Raw genomic sequence first — 24,525 nt, 5'->3', positions numbered from 1 at the left:
ATGGGGTAGGAGTTAGTGTTTATTCACCAAAGCTGAGATGATTTAAAGAACAGGAGATGAGAAAAAGTCAGTTAAGTGAGGCATCTTTTCAAAACAAGGTTAAGTGCTACCATCTGACTGCAAGTGTTCTTGGATGCAGATTTTTGGCAACTGCCCTGGTTTTCCATGTGGAGCAAGGTATGCAAGGGGGAACAAAGATTCCTTCACCTCTACAACACAACCCATGAAAACAGCAGTGCAGGTAGATGAGCACAGTGTTCCAAAAACCGTGGAGCCAGGAGGATGATGAAGCCACCAAACTCTGCAGGCAGCTGGGACAGTCAGCCCCGAGCTTGCCAGAGCTCCAGGAGTGTTTGGACAACCCTCTCAGGCACATGGTGGGATTGCTGGGGTGCCCTGTGCAGGGCCAGGAGTTGGACTCGTGATCCTTGGGGGTCCCTTCCAACTCAGGATATTCCACATGCCTCCTATGCCCATGTGAAAATCGTACTCTGCAGATGTTTGGGCTTCTCTGGTTCTGATAAACAAGTGGTTCAAACTCCTCAAAGAACCCCAGGGATCCTTCTTTAGATCCCAAAGGATGGAAAAAGCCTTTTCTACTCTCAGGAGTTTTGAGGACACATGTGGTTAGGGGTGCACTTGTATGATGTCTTAAACACTGACCTGGTCATTATATAAAAACAACTGCTTTACTTGCTTGGTACTGGGAGAAGGAGAGAGAATTTTGCAGCCCTATGTCCTTAAAACCATCTTACCTTGGAAAAACATTCGGTAACGTGTGGATAAAGATGGAAAAAGCACCTCTCTAGAAAACATCCGACTAAGAACCTAAAAATGCTTTATACACATTACAACAGGCAAACCCAGCTTACTCCACGTGATAAATAAATAATTGTGATTTGTGAAACAAATGGGTGATTACATCAAAATAAAACAAACGGATTGCAAAACTTAATTACACCCCCATAAAGAAATAAAACAGACCCTTACAAGGTCAAGGGACCCTAAAACCTCTCTACTATCCTAAGAATAAAATATGGTAGAACTTTACATCTTTTAGGTGCCTGTTCATCCAAGAATGCATGAATTGTGACCAGTTGTAGAGATAACCCTTTTAGCTTTAGCTGTAAAAAACCCCATATATTAAATACTTAGCAAAAACCTGTAAAATGTATATGTATATGTTATAATTAATATGCATGAAGTAGCTAAGATAAATGCCAAATGTACACTGTAGTAGGGGTGCAGATTTGGGAAATCTGTCCCCATTTCTGTCACCCAGCTGGCTGCTTGCTTTTACCATATAATAAACTCCTATTCAAAAACTTATAGAAACAAGACTTTGTTTACCACGCTCCAGAATGAATTCTGGAAGTAGACACAACAACTTTGCTAAAACCATGCCAGACACTCCAGATTGCACAGGGGCAGAGCCTGCTGCCTCCCCATCAACTCAAGTCCAAGGAACTGCAGGGTGAATCCAACCTGGGAGCTCATCCAGCAAAAAAAAACCCCAACAAACCAAAACAGCTTTTTGTGCTGAGCTTATTCCTCTGCTGGACCAAGTCTCTGAGCAATCCAACCACATGCTGCACACAGGCTTTTTTCCCTCGGCACAAGAAGTAGAAATATTATGTTGGAGAGAGTGACAGGAGTTACATCTGTGGGTGGCAGTGACAGCTTACACTGCCTAAAGTGCTTGTGAACATCCCTCTGTCCACTGAGAAATGCAAACTCCAAAGCAGAAGGTTAATTTGGATGAAAACAAGATACAAATAGGATACAAAGGTCTGAATAATTCCATAGGTAGATGTTTTTTGGAGGAAGATGGGCAAGAATAATGTAGCTGAGGAGCTGTTCTGGGAACATCAAGCATCTCAGAAGCTCAGCAAAATCCCCCTTTATTTGTGAGGCCTTTGCCAGGACCAGCCTGGTGCAGACACTGCCCTGCCAACTGTACTTGGTTCTGACAGCAACACTGAGATCCCTGCCACTGAGCCAACACACCTCAAACCAAAGAGCAGGAGGGAATTATTGTCCTTCCCACTTGCAAAAGAGATAAAAGAAACAGTGAGGATTGTCATTTTTAGTTATAAACAATCCCCTCACCCATTTCCCCTCAGTGAAACAACCCAGAACACACACAGGGCCCTGCACTGGGGGGTCAGGGCAGGGGACTGATGGTTTTAGAGAAACTTCTGAGGATCTGCCCTTTTAAGTTGGAATAATTTGTGCAAGTTTAATCTTCTGCCTTCCCTCAGCTTCCTGTGACGTTTCCTGTACAGACACCACAGTCTTCGTGCAAAAATCCACATCATTTCCTACAACAAGGTTCAGTCCTACAGTCACAACTGCTTGGAAAAACCTGTTAGGGCATCCCAGAACAGGGGAAAGGCTGGAATTTGTATTTTCAGACTGTGGAATCGGGGTTAAATCACAAGGAAAATCACAAGGTTAAGGCAATTAACCCCCTCACACCCCAAGAGACAGAGAGGAGAATCCTCTGGACACACAGCTTGCCCCTAAAACTCTGCCTTCAAATGTACATTTTCCACTTCACTGGTACAAACAGTAGCATTAACCTGACTTTGACTCTTTGGAGGAGTAAGTTTAAGTGGAAAAGATATTCAATATAACGGAAAAAATATTAATCTATAATGAAAATACAATGGAAAAAATAAATCTATTTTGAGACTATCAAAGCTGTCAACAGATTTTTTTGTGGATGTTTGTCACTGCTTCCCTAGGTACCCCCTCACTGGGCCATTTCTTGTTATCTCATGAACACTCTCAAAGAGAAAACTTTTATATTTAATATCTCTTTTCAAGAAGGACCCTGTAATTGGCCATATAGAAGAGGATTAAAAGGAAGGTAGCTCACATTAACAAGCCTGGATAAACATCCCACAAAGGTCAGGAGGATGTTGGGAAAAGCATTTATTCTCAAATAGCAAAGCTGGTCAGTTTAAACATTGTAAGGCCATCAGCAAATTAAATAAAATGAATTTAACATAACCACTGTGACTATCTCTGACTTCCTGCACGAGCAAATAAAATATATTCTTCTTTCAGCCCAACTCATCCTCAGTGGTATCTCCTACCCAATATAAATACACAGAAAAATGACAACTGGGATTTTTAAAAGCCTGGCTTCACACAAAGGCACATCTGTTCTTGCTTAAATCTGTTGATACAAATAGGCTTTACCTGAAGGCAAACCCAATTTTCTGAATTTATCCGAACACCGGGTATTTCATCACCACTGGCTGTACTCACAATTCCTTGTGTTCAAAAAAAAAAAGTGTGCAAATTAAAAATACAGACTCGTTCATCTGATGTACTCTTTGTAATTAGGTGTACTCATCAGAATACACATTATGATACTCCAGAGGTTTCCCTTAAATTGACTGTTAAAAATAAGAGTTCTCAGGAGAGATTAAAAATATAGAAAGAATTATTAGGGTGAGAACAGTGACAGACTAAGCCTGGTAATTCCAACTGCAGAAAGCAAACCTCCATGAAACCAGAGAGGTATTCATGAACAAGGGGATTGTTTTATCACTTCCCAGAGCTTCTGTTCCAAGTGTCCAGGAGCTCCCTGGCTACAGCTTTATCTGATAAATACTGACTAAAAATCAGGGAAGCATCTGTAATATTATTTGTGATGAACTAATTAAAGACAATATATGAAAGCACACAAAAGACACCACTGGTGGTGTTGGTTATCCTCCCTGGTTGGACTATTTGGTGCTGCGTGGAAAGGCTGAGACTAATTCCTCAGGTTTTGAATCTTACTTTGGACAAAGCCACCTGGAAGTATATACAAATTATTGATTGGTTTAGACTCAAAACCTTTGTTTTCTTCGTAAATGAGAATTTGATTACAAAGCAAGAGTTCTAATCAAAAATTAGCCGACTGCTCAACACAGCAGCACAGAGCCTGGCCTGCCAGGACCTTCCCACAGGACATGGGGAGTTCACACAGAAGCCAGTTCTGCACAGGTTGCACCAGTCTGGGCATCAAAAGTGAAACTTCCTCAGAGCAAAACTGTACTGCAGCCATTTCAGGAAATAACACTGATCTTAAGGCCTTCAAAACTCCATCTGTATAAAGCATTTACTCATCTCTTTTGCTGTGTCCCCACCGAGTGATGAACCCTGGGGTCACACACCGGTGAGGGACAAGGCCAGATTTGGGGAGCAGGAGCCCAAGGTTGTGTCTAGAGATATCAGATGAGCAGCCAGACTTGTGGCAGAGGCCAGGAGCTGAGGTCCTGGGGTTTGCTGCAGCCCCAGCCCAGCACAGGACCACAGGTCACCGTTATTGCCACCACACTCAGGTGGGTGTGGCAGCACAGCTTCCAGCTGCCAACAGGCAACGAAGCCACTGGTTCATCTAACCAGGAATTCAATCTCACCCAGCAAACAACCATCCTGGAGGACACAAATACAGAGCTAGTGACCTTATCAAATACCTTATCAAACCCTCCTGCAGCTTCACTGCCAGACATCCAGCTGGCTCCACTGAAAATGCAGGGAAGCAGGATTGCCTTTCCTGGCACTTAAGAACCATTCCATTGCAGCCTTAAGTTTTCTGAATGTGGAAACACAAGGACCTCTCTGCCCCTCCAGGATCCTTAGGGAATACCTATCCTTTATTGGAAGTATAACTCCTTTCAGTGTGTATATCCTGGGCTACAAGAGGGCTGTGGCTGCCCCATCATGGGAAGTGTCCAAGGCCAGGTTGGATGGGGCTTGGAGCAACCTGGGCTAGTGGAAGGTGTCCCTGCCCATGGCAGGAGGTGGAACAAGATGAGCTTTAAGGTCCCTTCCAACCCAAACCAGTCTGTGATTCTTTCTATGAGTTTCTGACTGCAGGTAAAATTCTTCTTTGTTTTTCAGGAATTCTAAGCCTGATGAATGCAGAAGTGACACTGCCACTGTTCCCTTCAGCCTCAATCCAGACAGCACCACAGCTCCTCTCCCTGCAAACAGGTTTGGCAACTCCAGCTGTCCGTGAAGGCCATAAAGCTCTCCTTTTGAAGAGTTTATTGTTCAGGGAGTTCACTAACACACACTGGGATCATATTTGGCCAATACAGGGAATGGATAATTAGGCATTGTTATATAGGAACAGGAAGTCTCATGAGGGACATTAAAAACAACCAGAGCTTCTGAAGGAATCTGACCCTTCCCAAAACCCTGTTGTCCCCCTCAAGAGATTAAAGGTACCGATAATTGAGAATTTTGCTGCTTCCAGGCTATGCTGCCTGTTTTCATGCTCATCTCAGCAGTCCTCAGAGGGAATCCATGGAGACATTTCCCTACTCAGTAATGCAGGGTCTCAGTCACGGTGCCCAAACCCCCAGCTATCCCAACATGTAAAAACCACGTCACAAGGAGATCTGAGAGAAATGATGGGAAAACATCATTTTCCTGTGAACCAAAAGAACCAGAAAGCCTGCCCAGACAGATCAGAAGTCATCTGCACATGTGGTTCTGCTGAGGCAGGAAAAGGAACTTTAAAGTTTTGTGGCAGGCATCAAGTTATACTGCTCTGGTCCCTCCCTACACACCCCACCAGGTCTCTTCTGGGTCAAGAGCTGATACCACTGATTCACCCTCAGCTCACAAACTCCAGCATGTGACCTTCCTACACCCTCAAAATCCTCACCTTCTATTTACTTTGTGTAAGGATTGATGACACACTGCAGTGGTAAAGTTTGGATTAGTCCTCAGCATTACCAGGTGTCACTTCATGGGTCCTTAACCAGGTTTGGGATGTCTCCTCCAGAGCATGGGAAGATCACAATGAAGACCTCTCTTCTAGAAGAGCAAAAGTGAAGCCTGTGAGTGGAATTCCTAACACAGATAGAAATGGCCTTGGGCAGCATGGGCAGTGGGAGATTGCTGGTTGTCTTTTAAAGGAAAAAAGAGGGGGGGTCACCAAGAGAACAAAACACCCAGTCAGGCAAAAATCTTTTCAGCTTCTCCTTCTTATCCACATTCTTCTGCAACAACATTAGAAATGGAATTTCCTTACCTTAAATAAGAAAACTTCAGGAAGGGTTATGATTTTCTTAGAGAAAACAAAGCAACAAAAAGCAGTGTATTTTTTAGGAGCATCTTTCAGGCCTCAAGGACACATAAAGACATCACAGAAAGCTGCAGCAAAGGTGGCAGCAAGAACTGTCCCCCAAAGAGAAAGGGTAAACTTTTCCTTCAGCAAGAACTGCCATACAATTTGGGTTTCCATTCCCAGGAAAGCTCAACCAGTGGTGACTGGAGTGGCTGTTGTTTTCATGGAATCCTGGAATCACAGAGTGGGTTGGAAGGGAACTTTAAGCCCATCTCGCTCCAACCCACACCTTCCACTAGACCAGGTTCTGTTTGCAGCAACAGAAATACTGGGTGGATCACTTTGGCCAGGAAAAAAGGCATTTTAAAGAGCTAAAAATACCTAAAAATCATTGTCCTTATGTTTAAGTCAGCACATTTTCCTCTTCTGTAATTAAAATTTTGACATGGCTATCTTTTGTGTCTCCTGAATAGCAATAATGAACAACCAAAACCTCACCAGGTATTCAGAAGACAGTGTTCCTGATTTAGCTTAATTAAGTGGAACTTCTTGCAGGCTCAAACAGGTTTTGACAAATGCTGTGACACATGAAAGACGGTTCAGATGGGATTTTCTTCCTTGCCAGACTAGAATGGCTTTTTAAAACAGTCTAGAACTGAGCTATAAGAATTCAGATCTTCCAACTACCAATGCATTGACACAACTGGTCCCCAAACCACCAGAAGAAATGTTCCACCCATCAGTTTACAGCTGATGCCATGTCTTCAAGCTGAATACTCCTGGGAAGTTCACACAAAACCATTTCTTATATAAAATACACCCACAAATGTTATATCCATGTAGCACACGACCATGGTTATGGACAAAGCAATCTATAGGACAGTATTAATCTAATTTTATATTAGAGCTGCAAGGGTTAATTTTGGCTTCCCACTTTCCAACAAGCCCTACTCCTCAAATTGATAGGTTAGGTTTGGGTTAGAAGCAGGACAGTTCAAAAATTCTGAAGTAAACCAGGTGATTCTCCAGAGTTCTGGTAATTTCAAGATATAAATTTCCACTAGAAATCCTACTCGTGGCAGTTTCATAACCAAAGCCTGGGAAATGAGAGAAATTAGTTTATCAGCCTCCCCCAGGCAGTGTCTGGTACCCAGAAGCAACATTTGGCAGACGGAAAAACGTTCCCAACATTCCAAATAAAATAATTCTTCTGCAGCTCAGCTCCGAAGAGCTCGGAACAGCACAGCCACCTCCCAAATCACATCTCCCTCTCCCTTGGAACGGTGCAGCCACCTCCCAAATCACATCTCCCTCTCCCCTGGAACGGCACAGCCACCTCCCAAATCATCCCAAATCACATCTCCCTCTCCCCTGGAACGGCACAGCCACCTCCCAAATCACATCTCCCTCTCCCTTGGAACGGTGCAGCCACCTCCCAAATCATCCCAAATCACATCTCCCTCTCCCTTGGAACCTCCCAAATCACATCTCCCTCTCCCCTGAGTGGGCATCAAACCGCAGCGGGAGGGGAGGACAGGGAGGAAGGGCTCTCTTTAATCAAAAAGCTGGGAATAAAGAGATCCAAGCTAAATGTCCTCAGTGGCAGCTCTCTGTGCTGTAACTAACCCTGTCTCAGCTCTGCAGCTGGATCTCAGTGCCTTTGGCTCTCCGAAGAGTTTAATTCCAGCATTTCACGGCTGAGGTCAGGAACCAGAGTCCCGGTGGCTTGAATCAGTTTTGGAACAAGCTGTGGCATCCATAAAAATAACACTGGGAGCAGTGCCCTGTACTTCCTTCAAAATCCATCCTCCAGAGACCGGGAAACACTTTATCTGGCTGTTAAAAGCTTTAATCTACAAAACTCAGAAATTACTTCATTTACATGAGTGGATACAGAGAACAAGCACTTTGTTCAAGGTCACAGACGGAAAAAGGGCCAAGAGGAGCATTAGAAAACAAACCCTCTGCATTGCTTGTCCTCAGCACAAGCTACACACCCTAAAAGAAAAGGATTATTTTCATTTTTCTTCAGTTTTACGGGGCTTAGAGCTAATTAAGTAAAATGCAAACAACCTCGAGGTCAGAAATCTTTCTGCCTGCCACCAGCATGAAGGCAATTTTCTTCTGGAATTTTTTTGCTTCATTATCTTCCTTATTGTCCAATAATTCAGCAAGTCTAAGCAGTGCAGCTTCCTGAAAGGCTCCTGCTACTGTGGCCACAGGACCTCTGGCAGATGCAGGGTGGGAAGCACTCAGAGTCAGGTCAGGGTTAGAAACAGCCAGGAATTTTTCCTTTCGGATGTCCAATGTAGGATAACTCAGGAGCACCCTGAAAAGGCTCATTACTTGTTTTGGAGCTAAGGAATTATTGGGATCCCCTCATCACCCCTCCTTCCCCCCAGAGGTTAATCTGGCCATTTCCCCCACTTTGCCATTTTTTTAGGATATAGAGGACCACTGGCTTTTTCAACATCTTTGTCCATGTCCAGGATGGCAGCACTCAGCTGTGGAGGTCCCAAAACCCAAAGTGAATCCATAGGGAAGCAGTGCTGCATTTTGCCCAAGTATTGACACTAATTCTGTTGCTGCTTTCCTTGATTTTAGGCTTGGTAGCCTTAATCACAGACTATTTTCAACTTCATTTTCTTCATTCATTTAGTACAGTGTAGGACGACAGAGAAAGAAACCCAAACAAAATTTCCCATCCCCACCTCAAATCCAAATCAACCTCCATCTTCCCCATCCCCCCAAAAAAGCAGAAAACATATTACAGAAAACCAGAACTCAACATGCCTGGTTACTCTTCCAAAGCTAGATGGAAATATTCTGAAAATTAAGGTTACACAGCAATGCAATGCAGAGAAAGTGCCCCTGGCAGGAAAGGAAACAATGAAGACAAAGACATATTTCTCTGTATATGGAATTTGCTTTTCATGTAGGGATCTCACACTGTGGTACCAAAACTCATCCATCAGCTCCACTACACCCTACCAATCCTACCTGAAACTTCTGTGCTCCAAGACCTGGACCAGCAAGACTGGAAACTGAAAATTACCTTCCAAATGTAAGGTTTAAATGCATTTTAAAATAACAATTCTGTGTTTCCAGCACTGCACTGCCACAGGACACCAATAACCTACACTGTGCTCATTCACAGCTGGGCTGGAAACACACAGCTCCCATGGAATTCAGTAATTATATTGTGATTTTCATCTGATGAGAAGACTATAATTTTGGGGTTTGATTTGTTTTTTGTTTTCCCAAAAAATTTAACATCACAGTCTGAATTCAGAAAAAACCCTGTAGGTTTTGTTTCTTCCTCTGTCCTTAATTAAATGTCTTTTTTTTACACTATAAATTAACTTTGGAAGCAGTTTACATATACAGAAGAACTATCTATTCAGTCAGGGAATAATGTATTTGCAAAGGCATCAGAAAGGCAGAGAACCACATTTCCAAGAAAACAAAAACAGTCTTCAACTCTTCCCCAAAAATATGCACATACATTTACAGCACTGTCTATCTCCAGTACATCTAAAAGAACCATTCTCTTAAACTCTTCTCTAGCTGAAATTTGTTTTCATTCAGAAAGTAATTTATTTTAAAAAAGAGTTTCATGACTTGAAGCAATGAAATTTATTTAATGTATAAACCCTTTCTACACAGTTCCTACCCAAATTATGTGCAAAAAGACTCCAACAGAGAAGGTAAAGTTTGTTGCACAAATTAGAGTCAACACTTCTAAAGGAAATAATGAGTTTTACTTCACTTTTCCCCCAATGACCTTTCCCCAAAAGCTGTTCAGACTACAAAAACAGACCTAGACAACCCATTAGTGCCAAATGCTGGCATTTCCTTCATAGTTCCTGGAAAATGAAGCCATCTTCACTTAGGATAGAAACAACATACATCATCAGCCTGTGCAAGCCTAGGTAGGAAGAGCCTTCATTTAAATATCTGCAAATGAATGGATTGGGAAAAGAAAGAAAAAAAGAGGTTTGGGGAACATAAAACTCCCATGTTTTCAAATTCATTTAAATGATATCACAGCTGTTGATGCATTTTAGTCCATGCAACAGGTACCAGGAGATAAAATGGAATGAAAAAATAAACTATACTGTTCTAAATCCCTTTAACAGTACAAACCCTCTGCCAGTACCATTTACTGTGAGCATTAATTAGCCATGCAGTGCCAAAAGAAAATAACCAGAGGAAATCAATAATCTGCACGTTAAAAAAGAATAAAAGTAACCTTTGATTAATGGCAATTAATTTGATATTGCCAACAGAGCTCTAATTCCCCACACAAAGCCAGAATTAACTGCAGTTCTCCTACTGCCCACCTGGAAGCAGGTGGGAAGGGCAGGCAGAAGATGCCATCCCTGAGATCTTCTGAGCACCTCAGCAACCCTATGAAGGATCCAGGGAAGATGTGGCAGATGTGGAAGGGCAATTCCTTACTGCCCTCAGCACTGGCTCTGTGACAAGAAGCCCAGGCCCAACAGTGGTGGAAGAAAACAGCAGCAATGGGCTCTAAGCCTCTCCTGTGAGGAGCAAATTTCACCCTTCAAGTGAAGGGCAGAGTTGGGGGCTTATAATTAAAGAAAGAAATCTGGAAAAATTCCACTAAAAAACTGGTTACTGCAGCATCAGGGCTTTTTACTTGAAAACTGTTGGCTTTTTTCCAGGCTCAAGTCCCAAATTTGTCACATCCTTATATACCAAACTTGACAATTTAACACACCAGCCCAAAGTGGGTCTTTCAGGTTTAACAAATCACTGAAGAAGGTTGGAACCAGCCACAAATCATAAGAAACAGAGCATGAAAGCCTCTTCTGCTGCTCTCTGGAGGTTCTCACCATGCTGTGTCACCTTTTGCCTTTAGGAGATACACTCAGAGCTAATGACACAGAAGCAAAGGTCATCTTTCCCAGGACAGGACTTCTTAAGGACTAGTCCTGTCTGTCAAACCTTTCTGCAGAATACCTGCACAGGATTAGTTGTTCCTGTCCTGTGTACTCAGCCACTGTGCCACAAGAAACACGTGCTCGCTGCTCTAAGAAACACCATCCTTTTAGAAATGGCACCTTCAAAGAGTCTTCCATTGAAGATTTATTAATGCACCCAGTGAAAAGTGGCTGCACTTCAGGACTTCCTCATCTCCTGATTTTTCATCCCACCCTTTCAGCACGCTGCACTTCTGCCTGTCCCTTTTCCAGGGCCCAGTTCTAAAGGCAGTTTCCTAAAAGCTGTGATTTAAAGTGGCTAAACAATGCCCAATTCCAAACCAATGCTTGAGTATTTTTTTAAAAATGATGCCTTATACTGACCTATATTTGACTTTTGAGTGGAGTTACAGGGACGCTGCACCCAGAACAAAAAAGTTCAATGCTCCACAGCAAATATTAACACATCATGTAGCATTTGTGTGATAATTAAAGAATTAAGTAAAGAATACAAGATGAGAAGTAACTGATTAACAGTTTTGTGATAATTGTGTACACTGAATTAAACTGCTTATCACTTCTGTCTGTTGAAATATTAATGTCCTTCACACAGTGGCATTATCACGTACAGATCCAGCAGAAAAGGCAGTGTTCCATGGATAATCTTCCCAGTGTTATCCCCCACCCTTTGAAACACTTATACTCCATTAGACAATTATCTGGGAGCACTAATAGTGGAGGCTCACAGTTTACAGCTTTAAAGGGTGCACTTCCTGCAGCTCAGATACTGCAGATCTGACCAATTCCAACAACGTGCAGGGTTTCCCTTCTTTAAATGTCCATTTTCAGAAAATTAATAACCCCCAGCACTGCAGATAAGTGCACTGAAGAAAATAACTGCAAGATTTATTGGCAGTGTTTCAGGACACTTCCCTGACTTCATGCACCAGCTTGAGATCTCCCAGCTAAGCTGAAGAACATCTACCCTGCAGACCTTCAGCTACTGACCCGGGAATAATGAGTCTTACTCTTGGAAAACTAAGGGCATTAATCATTTATCTTTATGAATACATCCCTCTCCACCACAACGTGCACATGAAGTTAGTATTTCCAGACAGTTCAACAGAGAGTATTTCAGTTTCCTGCTAAAGACAAAATGCCAAACCCTTCTCTCAGGCTTTCTGTAATCCAGGCATGAATATGATGGGAAGGAAATGCAAACTGTCAGACCCATTCCTTCAAACTCAGCAAATATTCACGGCAGATGCAGCCATTAAGGATCACTGATATTTTTTTAACCTTTTCCTTTGCAGCACTCAGTGAACACAAGTTTTTCCACACTCTCCAGTGTGTACTTACCCTTAGTTCCATTTCTTTGCCAAGTAAGTCATACAGAACTGCTCCTTTGGAGGTGATTTCAGAAGCAAGCTGTCTAGCTGCCTTCAGGTCAGCAACCTGGGAACACAACAACAGCACTGGATAGCAAGAGAATTCCCAGTATCACAAAGAAAATCCTCAACATTTACCAAGGTCAAAAAACTTCCACAGTATTGAAGAAGTTGTGCAGTGGAATCTGAGTGAACCACTCTCCTGGCTTTAAAATAGTCTAGATAAGGCACCATTCAGATACAGGTTCTGGGGTGAAACATCAGCCACTTCAGGCCAACAAAAAAACCCCAACAACTCTCCTCACAACTGTGACTCAGGCAATTGTTGGTTCATGTGCTGCCCAGGACAAAGGAAACATCACCTTTCTCATATGCAAAAGTAAAAAGTTTATATACCAAAAGGTCTGTGACCAGCATGTAGCATAAGTAATGAATATTGATCATCTACAAGTGTTTTTTTTTTTTTATTTTTCCAGAGAGACACATCAGACTTACACAAAGGAAGAATCACCTGTGGGTCTGACATCTTCTCAAGAATCACAGGATCGTGGAATCATGGAACAGTTTGTGTGGAAGGGGCCTTAAAGTTCATCTCAGTCCACCCCCTGCCATGGGCAGGGACACTTTCCACTAGCCCAGGTTGCTCCAAGCCCCATCCAACCTGGCCTTGGACACTTCCAGGGATCCAGGAGCAGCCACAGCTTCTCTGGGCAACCTGTGCCAGGGCCTCACCACCCTCTGAGCAAAGAATTCCTTCCTAACAGGCAAGCATGACATAGTACAGCTACAAAAAAATCAAAACCTAAATACATTAGAATATAAAAGAGGTGCCAAAGCTAACAGAAAACAGTAACAAGAATTCCTCTTATTTAGCAAAGTGTTGGGTTGTTGTTTTTAATATCTAGAGAGGCTGTTTCTTAAATATCTAGAGATGGTATTTATTTTAAGGGCTTGAACAGCATTGATGTCTGTTAGGGTAACATGAAGATTTCCCTCTCCTTCAATGCAAATGGGTTGAAAATTAACTGTCAGCCAGTATTTTGCAAGCTCCTCTTGTTGCAACAAGGTTAGTAGGGAGGAAATACTCTTTATTCCAGCCTACTCCAACATTTCTACGATTTGGACAGCAGTGGAAACCAAACAGGATAAACTCTGTGCCACTGTTGCATTGTATTATGCTTCTGGTTGAGAATTCAAATCATAAAATCCCAAAACCTCAACTACTGAAACTGAGTTCAAACCACACCTAGTACCTTCCAGAACATGCTCCACTGAAGTTTCAGCTAGAAAATGGGCTTGTTTCTCCCTGCCCAGAACAGGAGTAAGTACAGGTTTTCCTTACCTTTGAGCCCAGATCCAACTTGAACTTGGCAGAGTCCTCCTCCCTGAGGTCTGCCCGCTGCCCCCCCTGGGTGTGCATGGCCCCGTAGAGCACTGAGGTGACCTTCAGCAGCTCCTTCACCGCGTAGCCATCGGCCTGGTACAGCTTCTTAGTGTTCAGCTTGATGTGAGCTTTGGTAGCCTTTGGGGAGAAGAGAATGAATTCATCATTCACAGGAACAAAATCCTCGTTTACCTCTTCGCTCCAAAGCTCTCTGTGGGGTCATCACCCCTGGACACTGTCAGAGACTGAAATGGTTAATGATTTATGCATTCTAGGAGACTTTTACAGGCTTTTGACTTGCATGATACCTCTGATGAGCGATTGGGCCCCTCCCTCCCTCCAGTGCTGAAGGTGTGAAATCCTGAAAAGGCAAGAAGCCCAGCTCGCAGGCCTTTGACTGTTGATACCTCTGCTGAGCAATCGGGCCCCTCCCTCCCTCTGCTAATTTGGAAAGGCGGGAACCAGGCAAGACACAAAAAAAACTCAGCACAGACCCAGGAGATGTTTGGAGGCTCGAGGCACGGCCCGTGACACTGACCATGGATATAACTCATAACTTCTTGGAGTGTGGGGGCTTCCCTCCTTCACCCCCAGCGGATCAAGGCCACCACTTCAGACATGGAAGCATCGTTGGACCCCGTGGGCGGTGACTATATACATCTGTCCACCCTCAGCTTTTCTTTCCCTTACTTTCCCTTACTGTCATCCTGTTTTTTTCTCTGCCCTATGCATTTTCTTCGCCCCCCAAAGGTTATCTCTGTGTCACATTGTTGTATGACAGCACCCAAACTGCTAGCATGCCTGTTGATACAGAATTGTTAAAATAAACCTTGCCAGTATATGTTTTCAGACACCGATTATTTAGTGTCGTTTCACTTTAATCCACCCCAAGGGAATTATTGATAAAAACCTGAGTTACCCCCTCTCCCCTTTTCCTGGGGTGGGTCGTAACAGACACGCAGAAACAAACCCTCCTCTTTGCACACACCAGTTTGCCTCGTCACGAGCCTGACACTTCCAGAAGAAATTTTTCTGAAACCTGTGCCCTTCCTGCACGTCAGAACCCCTGCAGAAAAAACTCAAACCATCCATTATTTCTTCCCTGCACTAAGAGAAGCAAAAAACCTGTGCACCACTTAAACTCAAATTGAGTTTAAGTGGAAAGTAAGCGCTGCCCAGGTCTTGTGATGATGCCGTAGAGAGGTAAATCTCACCCTTGATGAGTTGCAAGAATAAGATCAATTATCCTAATTTAACTGTCTTCTCTTCCAGCAGCACCTTCAAAATATTGTATTGCTTCTCTCAAATTTTTCCCTGCTATGATATGGGTAATTTTATTCCCTTGTCTTCCATCTCTGAAAAGTACAGACAGACCAGTACGGGGAAAAAAAAACATTAAAAGTTACAATCTTACTTTTTTATATTTTGAAATAATAAAGGGGAAAAAAGAGCATCGGTCACAGAAAGGACACAAATGTTGCTCTTGAAATTCCTGACTAATTTATATTATAAATGGTCAAAAGGAGCCAACACAAATTTCAGGGAGTCTTCCTGGTGGCATAATTAAAAAAAAGAAGCAAACAAAAAGTTGATCACCAGTTACAAATACAAAAATTAAGCTTAAAAATGACACATTAAGCATAAAAATGACTTACCATCTTCTTTTTGGCATATTTTTAAGATTAAAGTTCTGGTAAAATGTTTATCCTATGGAATATCCCACTCAGTGGCAGAATGAATTCTATCCATGAGTCACTCATGGGATTATACAGCTTTGGTGTTACAGTGTTTCTGGAAGAAATTCACACTCCCCTTGGGCTCTGACAGACCAGGACCTCCAACTTGGGGGTGAGAGACTCAAATATTACAATATTTGGCACAAGTTTTGCCCATGAGCTTCACCTTACAAGGTTCTGCACTGAGCTTCCCTGAATAATGGGGTGCAGGAAAGAATTCCTGTGAAAATGAAGAGAGAAAGGGCCACATCTCAAACCATGGATTTAGCTCCAGCTTTTCAAAGGACCTGAGGGAATGGCAGGAGCTGTGCCAGAGAGAAAAACAGAGGGTACTTGGGCACTGGACAGGCTCTCCAGGGCAGGGGTCATGGCCCCAAGGCTGCCAGAGCTCAAGGTTCCAACTCAAGATCTTCTGTGATTCTAAAATTCCTGAAAATTGAAGTCCAAACTTCCAGAACAGGTTACTGATGTTGTACACCCTCAGCTGGGGGAATATGAGACTCACAGTACAAAGACACCTAATTGCTTTTGAAATTTTTGATCAGAATGACCTCAAATGAGCCAACACACAAAGGGGAAAGCCAGGTGTGTTCAACTGCCTTCCCCTTCACTAGGAGAAATCTAAAAAACTAATGGTAGAAACAACAGGTATTAAATTTTAAGAGAAATGTGCCATTAAATTGACATACTCTATTAAATATCCCCCATGCAAACATAACTGATGCCCTAAATCATAAAGGACGTTGTTAAAGGCAGAAATTCTGATTTCAGCTCCACTCGAAATTCAGCTCTCCCAAGACAGAAAAATCAGTGTCTAGTAGGAGGAAAAAACCTGTTTTTTCACTCAAGTACTGCTTAAAAACTAAAAAGAGAAAAAAAAAAAAGAAAAAAATACATGGCCAAGTATGTATATTTTTCAGACTGGCACAGTGGCACTGCTTAGTCAAGAAGGCAACTTTGGAAAGCTCGAAACACTCACCTATTTTATAACAACTCTAGTTTGAAAGAATAATGAAAATTCACCTCTACTTGTTCTGATGATCAGATTATTAAAATGCAGTAGAAAATATAAACATACAGCAAGAATGGCACCAACAGCCAGAATGTCTCTTAACTTTACAAGCTGTTTTATTATTATCAGAGAGCCAACTTCTGACTGTGATGCCTGACTCTTGCAAAAAAAATTTGGTACCGTGGTTTGCTAAGTATGTTTTCATGAATCTATCTCCATGAGATAAACTCATCAGTGGCTTTTTGTTGCACTCTACTTCAAATTTGGATCCAAGGGGGCTTGAGCAGGAGCCAAGTACTGAGCCCTGCTAACTAAAGCTGAGGAAATGATTAAAAACCCACCTAAGACAACCCTGCAGACACTTCAGGAACTTTTGGGTCTGGAAAGGAGACATTTGGTAGGTTCCCACAGTGAACACAGAGCAATACCTAATTTGTGTGGAAAATGAACACCTCTTTGGGTCTTGTTCAGCAAAGGAGAGCAAAGCCCCAGTTGTACTTCACTATGATGAATCTACCCTGATATTCTCTTCTCAGGCAAATCTGTCTCCGTCAAATCTCACATCTGCCTCCAGATGCATAAAGCTATTAACTCCTGGGGAAGATAACTCTGAATTCCATGGGCAGTGAATTATGAAAGAAATGATTAAAAGCTTTTCTCAACCTGAAAATGCTGAAAATCTACATTAACTTGTAAAATTAACTGAGACTGAGTGCAGCATGATTAAAGAAATTTCCATTAGTTTCATTTTCTGAACCATAGTATGTAATTCTCCAAAACCCTTGGGATTTCTTGCATTAAATCAGCTATTAAAAGGCAAATGTATGCATGACATTATTTCTGAGGCCATACTTGTCCCTTGTTAAATGTCCTTGACTTGAATTTTCCTATAATTCCAAACAAAATAGATCTGATGGTGCTCCAGGTCTCAAAAAGTGCATTGTGATATATACAGGAAAGTACCACACTCTGAGTATAACAAAATTAAGAGTTAAGAGAATTTATGGTGCACGTCTTCACAAATGAGAAGGAAAATATGGTTACAAGGTAATCTTACTATATTTTAAAAAAATCTAAGTATTATAATGAATCTCTGGTATTGGCATAAAGACTTCCATTGCTTCCAGAGCCACCTGCAACCCCAGTAAGTTCTTTTTACATAATTAAGAATGTTATCTAAGTGTGTGATAACAGCAAAGGCTCATGCTGCACCAAAATAACATGAATTATATGAAGAACAGTGTTATTTTACTCCATAAGACTAAAAAATTTGATGGCCCAACTCAAGTATACTCATGCATAAAAGGTTTGAGCTGAGAAAAACATGTGCATTGATCCATGAGAAGGCTCATAGGACATATACCAATATATGATTCTATATCACAATGAAGGTATCAGAGGTTATGACTATTCAAGAACAAAAAAGGATCAGGCACCCAAAGTTAGCAAAAAACATGATGAGATCTCTTCTAAAACAATTTAAATGGCTTCAAAACATTTCCTGTCTTCTGCTACCTTTTTATAAATAGCAAGAGAGAAGGATATTTTTCTAGCTTTGCAGGGAAACTGTAAGGGGTTAAGAGAGAAAGCACTAAAGCTGACATGGAACCAGGATTTCAGATATTCGTATTTTTAGGATTTCAGGCTGTTCCTGAGCAGACTTACCATGAACTGAGCCACGGCCTTAATGAAGAAAACCCGGTCTTGTTCTGTCTCCACATCAGCAGGAATATCAGCCTGAGGTTCATACCTACAGAAAGAAGGGGGTGTAGATTCTGACAAGAAATACACGTGCAATATTAATGAGACTGGTCCATTTGTGAGGCAAAAATCAAACAAAACAAGCATGGACAAGACTGGTAAATAAATGTTAAGTTCCTGCTGCAGAATGGGGACCCAGGGATGCACACGGTGGGTGTGTGTACAAACTGCAAAATCTGTAAAACCTGACACACTACCCAAGTTCATACTCAGACATCGTTTCAAACACGTTACTTTTGCAAACAAAACTTGCAAAAAAGCAAACTGAAAGACTGTAAAATGCTTTAGAAAGACCACGAGTGAAATGCAGAAACTTCCAGAAGTCGCCAGCCTAAAGGAACAAGGGAGGAATAAAAGCAAATTCAGAATTTGGGCCCTCAGGGTAACATAAGCATTTTAAAGACTATTTAGGTAGCTTAATGCGAGTAATTTTGAACGGTTCTAAATATTTCCCTATTTTGTTACAACAGTATTCAGCAAATTTCAAACAGCTTGCTAATTAAACTTAATGGATACTAATGAGTAGGATGAACCCAGGCCAAAAAATAGCAATCAGGCAAAGGGTTGTGTCACTGCTGTGTTTTCAATTGCAATATTCTACCTTCTGAGGAGCTTAAAAAAAATAGTGGGAGAGAGAAAATAATGTATAATTTGATTAACATGTCAAGATTCAGAAATATTTAGCTGAAGTCTGTCAATGGGTTAAGTGGGTGTAAAACTACAAGTGGACAGTAGTAGATTAGGATGGAATAATTTTATTTCTTTTAAACATGTTGTGGATGTGGGACGATACCAGGCTGAACCAATAGTTGTAGCAAAAAGGCAAGAACTGGCTGTATTTGGGGAAGTTCTCACTACAGATTTGGGTACAAGTTCTCACTACTGTTTGGGTACAAGGTCAGGCATGAGCAGGATGGTGATGGAGTCTGAAGAACACATGAGAGAGATACAGACACTTTTGAATCAGTGCTCCCACTTTCTGGGTGAAACCAGCATTGAGTCATCGGATTTTCTACTCCAGGTTCTACAATTAAACTAAAAACCTGCTAACTACCACATTTCTACCTGCTATTTAGAAGAGTAGAGCTCAAAGAAAGACTAAATGTCATTATATTTCACACCAAACCATCAGCTCCAAGGCCACCCTCCACATCCCAGCATCAGCCCCAGTATCTGTTGGCCTCACCACCAACCTTTTCACCAGCCACAGGAGCACTTCTGACACAAGCATGAAGTTTGGGGTGTGGAAATTCTCCATGGATATGAGTCGGGGATACCCCAGCGCCCTCATCATCTCAGTAAAATCTGAAAAACAAGCAAGGGATTCTTTCTTAAATATCAGACAGGGGCTTTGCCAGGAGCTCTATCTCCCACAGCCTGCTGCTCAGTTACCATGAGATCTGCCCTGTGAAAAGCACTACTCAAAAAATAAACCTGAATAATTAAAATAAATAATGTGATAAATAAATGTGATTCGTGAAACAAATGGGTGATTACATCAAAATAAAACAAACGGATTGTAAAACTTAATTACACCCCCATAAAGAAATAAAACAGACCCTTACAAGGTCAAGAGGCCTAAAACCTCCTTACTATCCTAAGAAAAAAATATAGTAGAACTTCAAATCTTTAGGTGCCTGTTCGTCCAAGAATGCATGAATTATGACTGGTTGTAGGGATAACCCTTTTAGCTTTAGCTGTAAGAAAACCCATATATTAAATGCTTAGCAAAAACCTGTAGAATGTATATGTATATAATTAATATGCATGAAGTAGCTAAGATAAATACTAAATGTACCCTGTAGCAGGGGTGTGCAGATTTGGGAAATTGGTCCCCATTTCTGTCACCCAGCCGGCTGCTTGCTTTTACCATATAATAAACTATTATTCAAAAACTTACAGAAACTTGAGACTGTGTTTATCACAAATAATATAATTTCAACAGAAAACACGCCTGAGTGAAAAGGTGAGTTTTTAACGAGATACACCGGGCTGAAACGACGCTGAAGTGTTTGTCTTTACAAAACACACTTTAAGCGACGGGCTAGGGGGCTCCCGCAGTGCAGGGCTGTGCTTCCCCCACACACCCCACCGGGGACCCTCCCAGGGAAGGCTCAGCCCTCCCCCCTTTCCCCCCGGGGCACCGCGACCCTCCGCCCGCCCGCAGCTCCGCGTGCGGTCCGGAGGAGCCGCGGGGCCCGCTGGGGCCGTGGCGGGGATGCCCGACCAGCCCAGCCCAGCCCGGCCCGGCCCGGCCCGGCCCGGCCCGGCCCCTCGGCCGCTCTCACTGCGGAGGTCGCGGAACGACATCGCCGGGCCGGGACTCGCGGCCGCCGCGGCTCCGGGGCAACGCGGCTACGGCGGCGCGGCGGGGCCAAACCCCGCGGGAAGCGAAAGCGCGGCGGGTCGGCCCCGGAATCACGGAGTGCCGGAATCGTTCAGGTGGAAAAGACCTCTCTGCCTTCTGACATCACCGGTTCCAACCGACGGCCCGTCACCGGCATGTCAAGCAGACCGTGCCACCAAGTGCCGTGTCCGGTCTTTCCTTCAACGCCTCCGGAGACGCTGCCTCCAGCACCTCCCTGGGCAGCGCATTCCGATATCTGATCACCCTTTCTGGGAAGGAGTTCCTCCTGATGGCCAAACTAAACCTCCCCTGGCACAACTTGAGGCCGTTTCCTTTTGTCCTGTCCCTTGTTCCCTGGGAGCAGAGCCCGACCCCCCCCAGCTCCCCCCTCCTGTCAGGGGGTTGCAGAGCCAGAAGGTCCCCCCTGAGCCTCCTTTTCTCCAGGCTGAGCCCCCCCAGCTCCCTCAGCTGCTCCTGCTGCTCCAGCCCCTTCCCAGCTCCGTTCCCTTCCCTGCACACGCTCCAGCCCCTCAATATCTCGATCCTGTTGGAGTCAGTGCACCTGCCTTCCACATGCTCTGCAGAGGAGGGCAAGGATCTCTCCAAGGGCAGGAGCCCGGCATTTGTGCGGCAAAAATCAAACAAAACGAGCGTGTATGAGAGTGGAAAATAAACCTCTAACTCCTCCTGCAGACTGGAGCATCCAGAGTCTGGAATGCACACCCTGGGTTTGTTTACAAACTGTAAAAAGTGTGAGACCTGCGACACTTCTCTGGCTCAAATTGCATCCATGGAGTCCTGAAAACACCTCTTCAGCCAGTTTGGATAAGGAGCAAAATTTAGCTGGCTCAGTCAAAGCTGTGAAATACTGATTTTCAGAAGGAGATGAAAAAACAGCTGCAGGAAGGTCAACTAACAGCATCCAAGATCCTCATGGGTGTCTTTCCCATTGTCACATACACACACCATAAACACAAACCACAAAATTCCTCACCCTGCTACAATGTTCAATGTATATTCTCTCAGGTTGCTACGGTCAGGCCTCTGTTTCTCTCCCAGGTTTCCCTCTGTCATGAGCAGTGGGGCAGGACATGGCTTTGCTCACACCAACACTCAAGCTGAGTGCTGCTCTGCCTCATCCTTGACTCAGAACTCTTCAAGTTCTTTAGAATTAAAGTCAGTTAAAATGGACACGCATATTTTTATAGGAAGAACTGGGAATACCAATATTGGAAATATTTTGTTGACTACTTCTTCAAATTATCTTTTGTTCTATTACTGTCTATATTGTGCCAGGAGGGGATAGCCAGGTGGGAGTCAGCCTCTTATCCCAGGTAACCAGAGAAAGAGCAAGAGGACATAGTCTTAAGCTGTGCCAGGGGAAGTTTAGGTTGGCCATTAGGAGAAATTTCTTCCCAGAAAGGGTGATTAGATATTAGAATAGGAGGTGGTGGTGGAGTCACCCAGAAGGTGCTTGCATGACCCTGGCCCACCAGGGAAGGGGCAGGAGCATCCCTGGGGTTCTCCAAGAGACAACAGAAGCACTGCTCTTGCTGGTGGGCAGAAATACCCATAGAAAACAATATCCCAAGGCCAACCAACACAGCTTTCTGTGACCTCTCAGCTCTTACCCACAACTGATGCCAGCTGATCCTGTCAGCAGCTCCATAACAAACTTCTTCAAGGCTCTCAGCGTCCCAGCTTTGCCCCTACAGACATAACCCAGGGCAGTTTTCATGTTGGTGCTCCAAATAAGAACAGCTTGACAGCTTCTGTGCTGGCAGTGGTGATGTCAGATGGACAGAGGAACAGGAGCTGTGACCACGAGGCTCTACAGGAACACTGGTTGAAGCACCTGCAGCTCTTCCTGACAGGGTCACCTCAGGGTGGAAGAAGTTGAAAATAATCTCGATGTCAGGCTGATCTGTGGGTGTCTCAGGACATTTCCAGAGCAATCCACAGTTTTTCAGTTCTAACTGCCTGTAGTTATGAGACACACAGACATGGACTCTGTACTGAGCAGTGCCCATCCACCTGATTGAAACAGTAATCAAAAGCAAGGAAACAGCAATAAATCGTGGAAGAATCAATATTGAAATGAAGTAATTACATTAGAAAATAGGAGATGTGATTAGAGATTGGGTTTCTTATGCTGGAAAGCCATGAGATTGCAAACCTTGAATAATTCACTACTTCAAGAGTGTATCAGACCTCCAAAAACTTGTTCAGGGGCATCAAAGAAGGAAACATTCCCCTGCTCTGCTGCTGGGTTATGTTGACCAGCAGGTGGGATGAATTATGTGGGGAAAAGCCAAAGCTGTAAAAGAAATTAAATAAATTGAAGAGATGAGATAGACGCTACACCAGCACTTTATAATATAGAAATATTAATTAGGTTTATAATGTTAGGTGGCACAAATGTGGAAGTGTGTTGGATGTAGCTTTGAACTAAACAGAGACCCAGAGAGCAGCAAACTGCAGCCATATAAACCAGGGTAGGAGCTCAGACCATACCCATGAAAAATAAACCCTTCTCCCTGCCCCCTTCCCATCTCTAGCAACCCACACCTCTGCTTATTCCCTAGACAGATGAACTACCCTCCATGGAAAAAGCTCCCCATTCCTCATCCCACACTTGAGAGATGGGGGGTTTTTGCCCTGTTTTATCGCTGCAAAAGTGGAAATTTTGCTGGAAAGGAAAGAAAACTGGAAGTTTTGGTGCAAGTTTCTGTGGCAGTGGGTGAGCCATCAGCTGACACTGCAGGCTTTGGGTGCAGGTGGTCATATATTCCCTGCACATCAGCAGTGCTTTGTCTCCATCCAAACCTTGAATTTAATTTAGAAGTTTCTCTTCTTTAGTGCTGTAGGAAGCCACAGCTGCTGCAGGGGTCCTGGCAGAGGTGTAGGAAGAACCTAGTTGGGGATGGTAACACCATCCAAGGGTGTGCAGACATCCAGCAGCACTGACAGGCTGGTTTCTAGCAGAAGGTGATGACCCCACTTTGCAGCCTGAGCATTCACAGCCCCATGTTTGCTCTGAAACACAGCTGGGTATGACAGAATCAACAGCTGGTGTTTTCTAGAATCACAGAATTATTAAGATTGGAAAAGCCCTCAAAGATCAAGTCCCACTGTTCCCCCAAGGCCACCACTAAACCATGCCCCCAGGTGCCACATCCTTTTAAATCCCTCCAGGGATGGAGATTCCACCACTGCCCTGGGCAGCCTATTCCAATCCTGACTACCCTTTCTATGAATAAATTTTCCCTAAACTTAAAAACCTCATCTGGTACAATCTGAGGCCATTTTCTCTCATCCTGTGCTTGTTACCTGGTAGAAGAGACCAACCCCCATCTGGCTCCACTCTCCTGTCAGAGAGTTGTAGTTTAACACCTCATGGAAAATAATACCCTCTGCCTGTTTCCTGTGCTGTACATGTGGATTTGGGGGCTCTGTGCATCACTTCAGGGCTAACAATCCCTCTGCATGTTGCAAGTGGTGCCAGGCAAACCCTTCCACGTGCAGGCTGTTGTCATCATCCTATTTACGGCCTCCACTCTGGTTTCAGGACCCTGGTTTTGGGACCCTTTTAGACCCTCTGGCTCCCATCCATCCCCAAATACACCACTGAAGTCACCCTTTGGTTTGTCAGCATCCATTAATCAAAGGTTTCACTGAGAAACCATTGACCTGGGCAGTTGAACATCACTGACATGCCATGGGGTCCCTTTTGGCTGAGAAGAGAAGGCTCTGGGGAGACCTGAGAGCCCCTTGCAGGGCCTAAAGGGGCTCCAGGAGAGCTGGAGAGGGACCTTAGACAAGGGCCTGGAGGGACAGGACAAGGGGCAATGGCTTCCCACTGCCAGAGGGCA

The 24,525-nt window shown here is 43.6% G+C and overlaps 1 protein-coding gene across 2 annotated transcripts in view; it reads right to left on the bottom strand.

The window, feature by feature from the left end:
* CLUAP1 (clusterin associated protein 1) overlaps window positions 1-20,673 on the bottom strand; it is a 62,245-nt gene extending 41,572 nt beyond the window's left edge. For both annotated transcript variants that reach the window (XM_032704278.1, XM_032704279.1), the window contains exons 1-5: window positions 20,595-20,673; window positions 19,500-19,611; window positions 18,211-18,295; window positions 13,756-13,935; window positions 12,385-12,480 (exon numbers count right to left, since the gene is read on the bottom strand). In XM_032704278.1, the coding sequence (XP_032560169.1) occupies window positions 12,385-12,480; window positions 13,756-13,935; window positions 18,211-18,295; window positions 19,500-19,611; window positions 20,595-20,616 (495 nt within the window). In that variant the 5' untranslated portion in view covers window positions 20,617-20,673. The remainder of the gene's footprint in view (window positions 1-12,384; window positions 12,481-13,755; window positions 13,936-18,210; window positions 18,296-19,499; window positions 19,612-20,594) is intronic.
* Window positions 20,674-24,525: the final 3,852 nt, after the last annotated feature.

This window comes from Chiroxiphia lanceolata, chromosome 16 (assembly GCF_009829145.1).
Source record: "Chiroxiphia lanceolata isolate bChiLan1 chromosome 16, bChiLan1.pri, whole genome shotgun sequence".
Lineage (NCBI taxonomy): Eukaryota > Metazoa > Chordata > Aves > Passeriformes > Pipridae > Chiroxiphia > Chiroxiphia lanceolata.
This window is presented reverse-complemented; position numbering and strand designations above follow the sequence as displayed.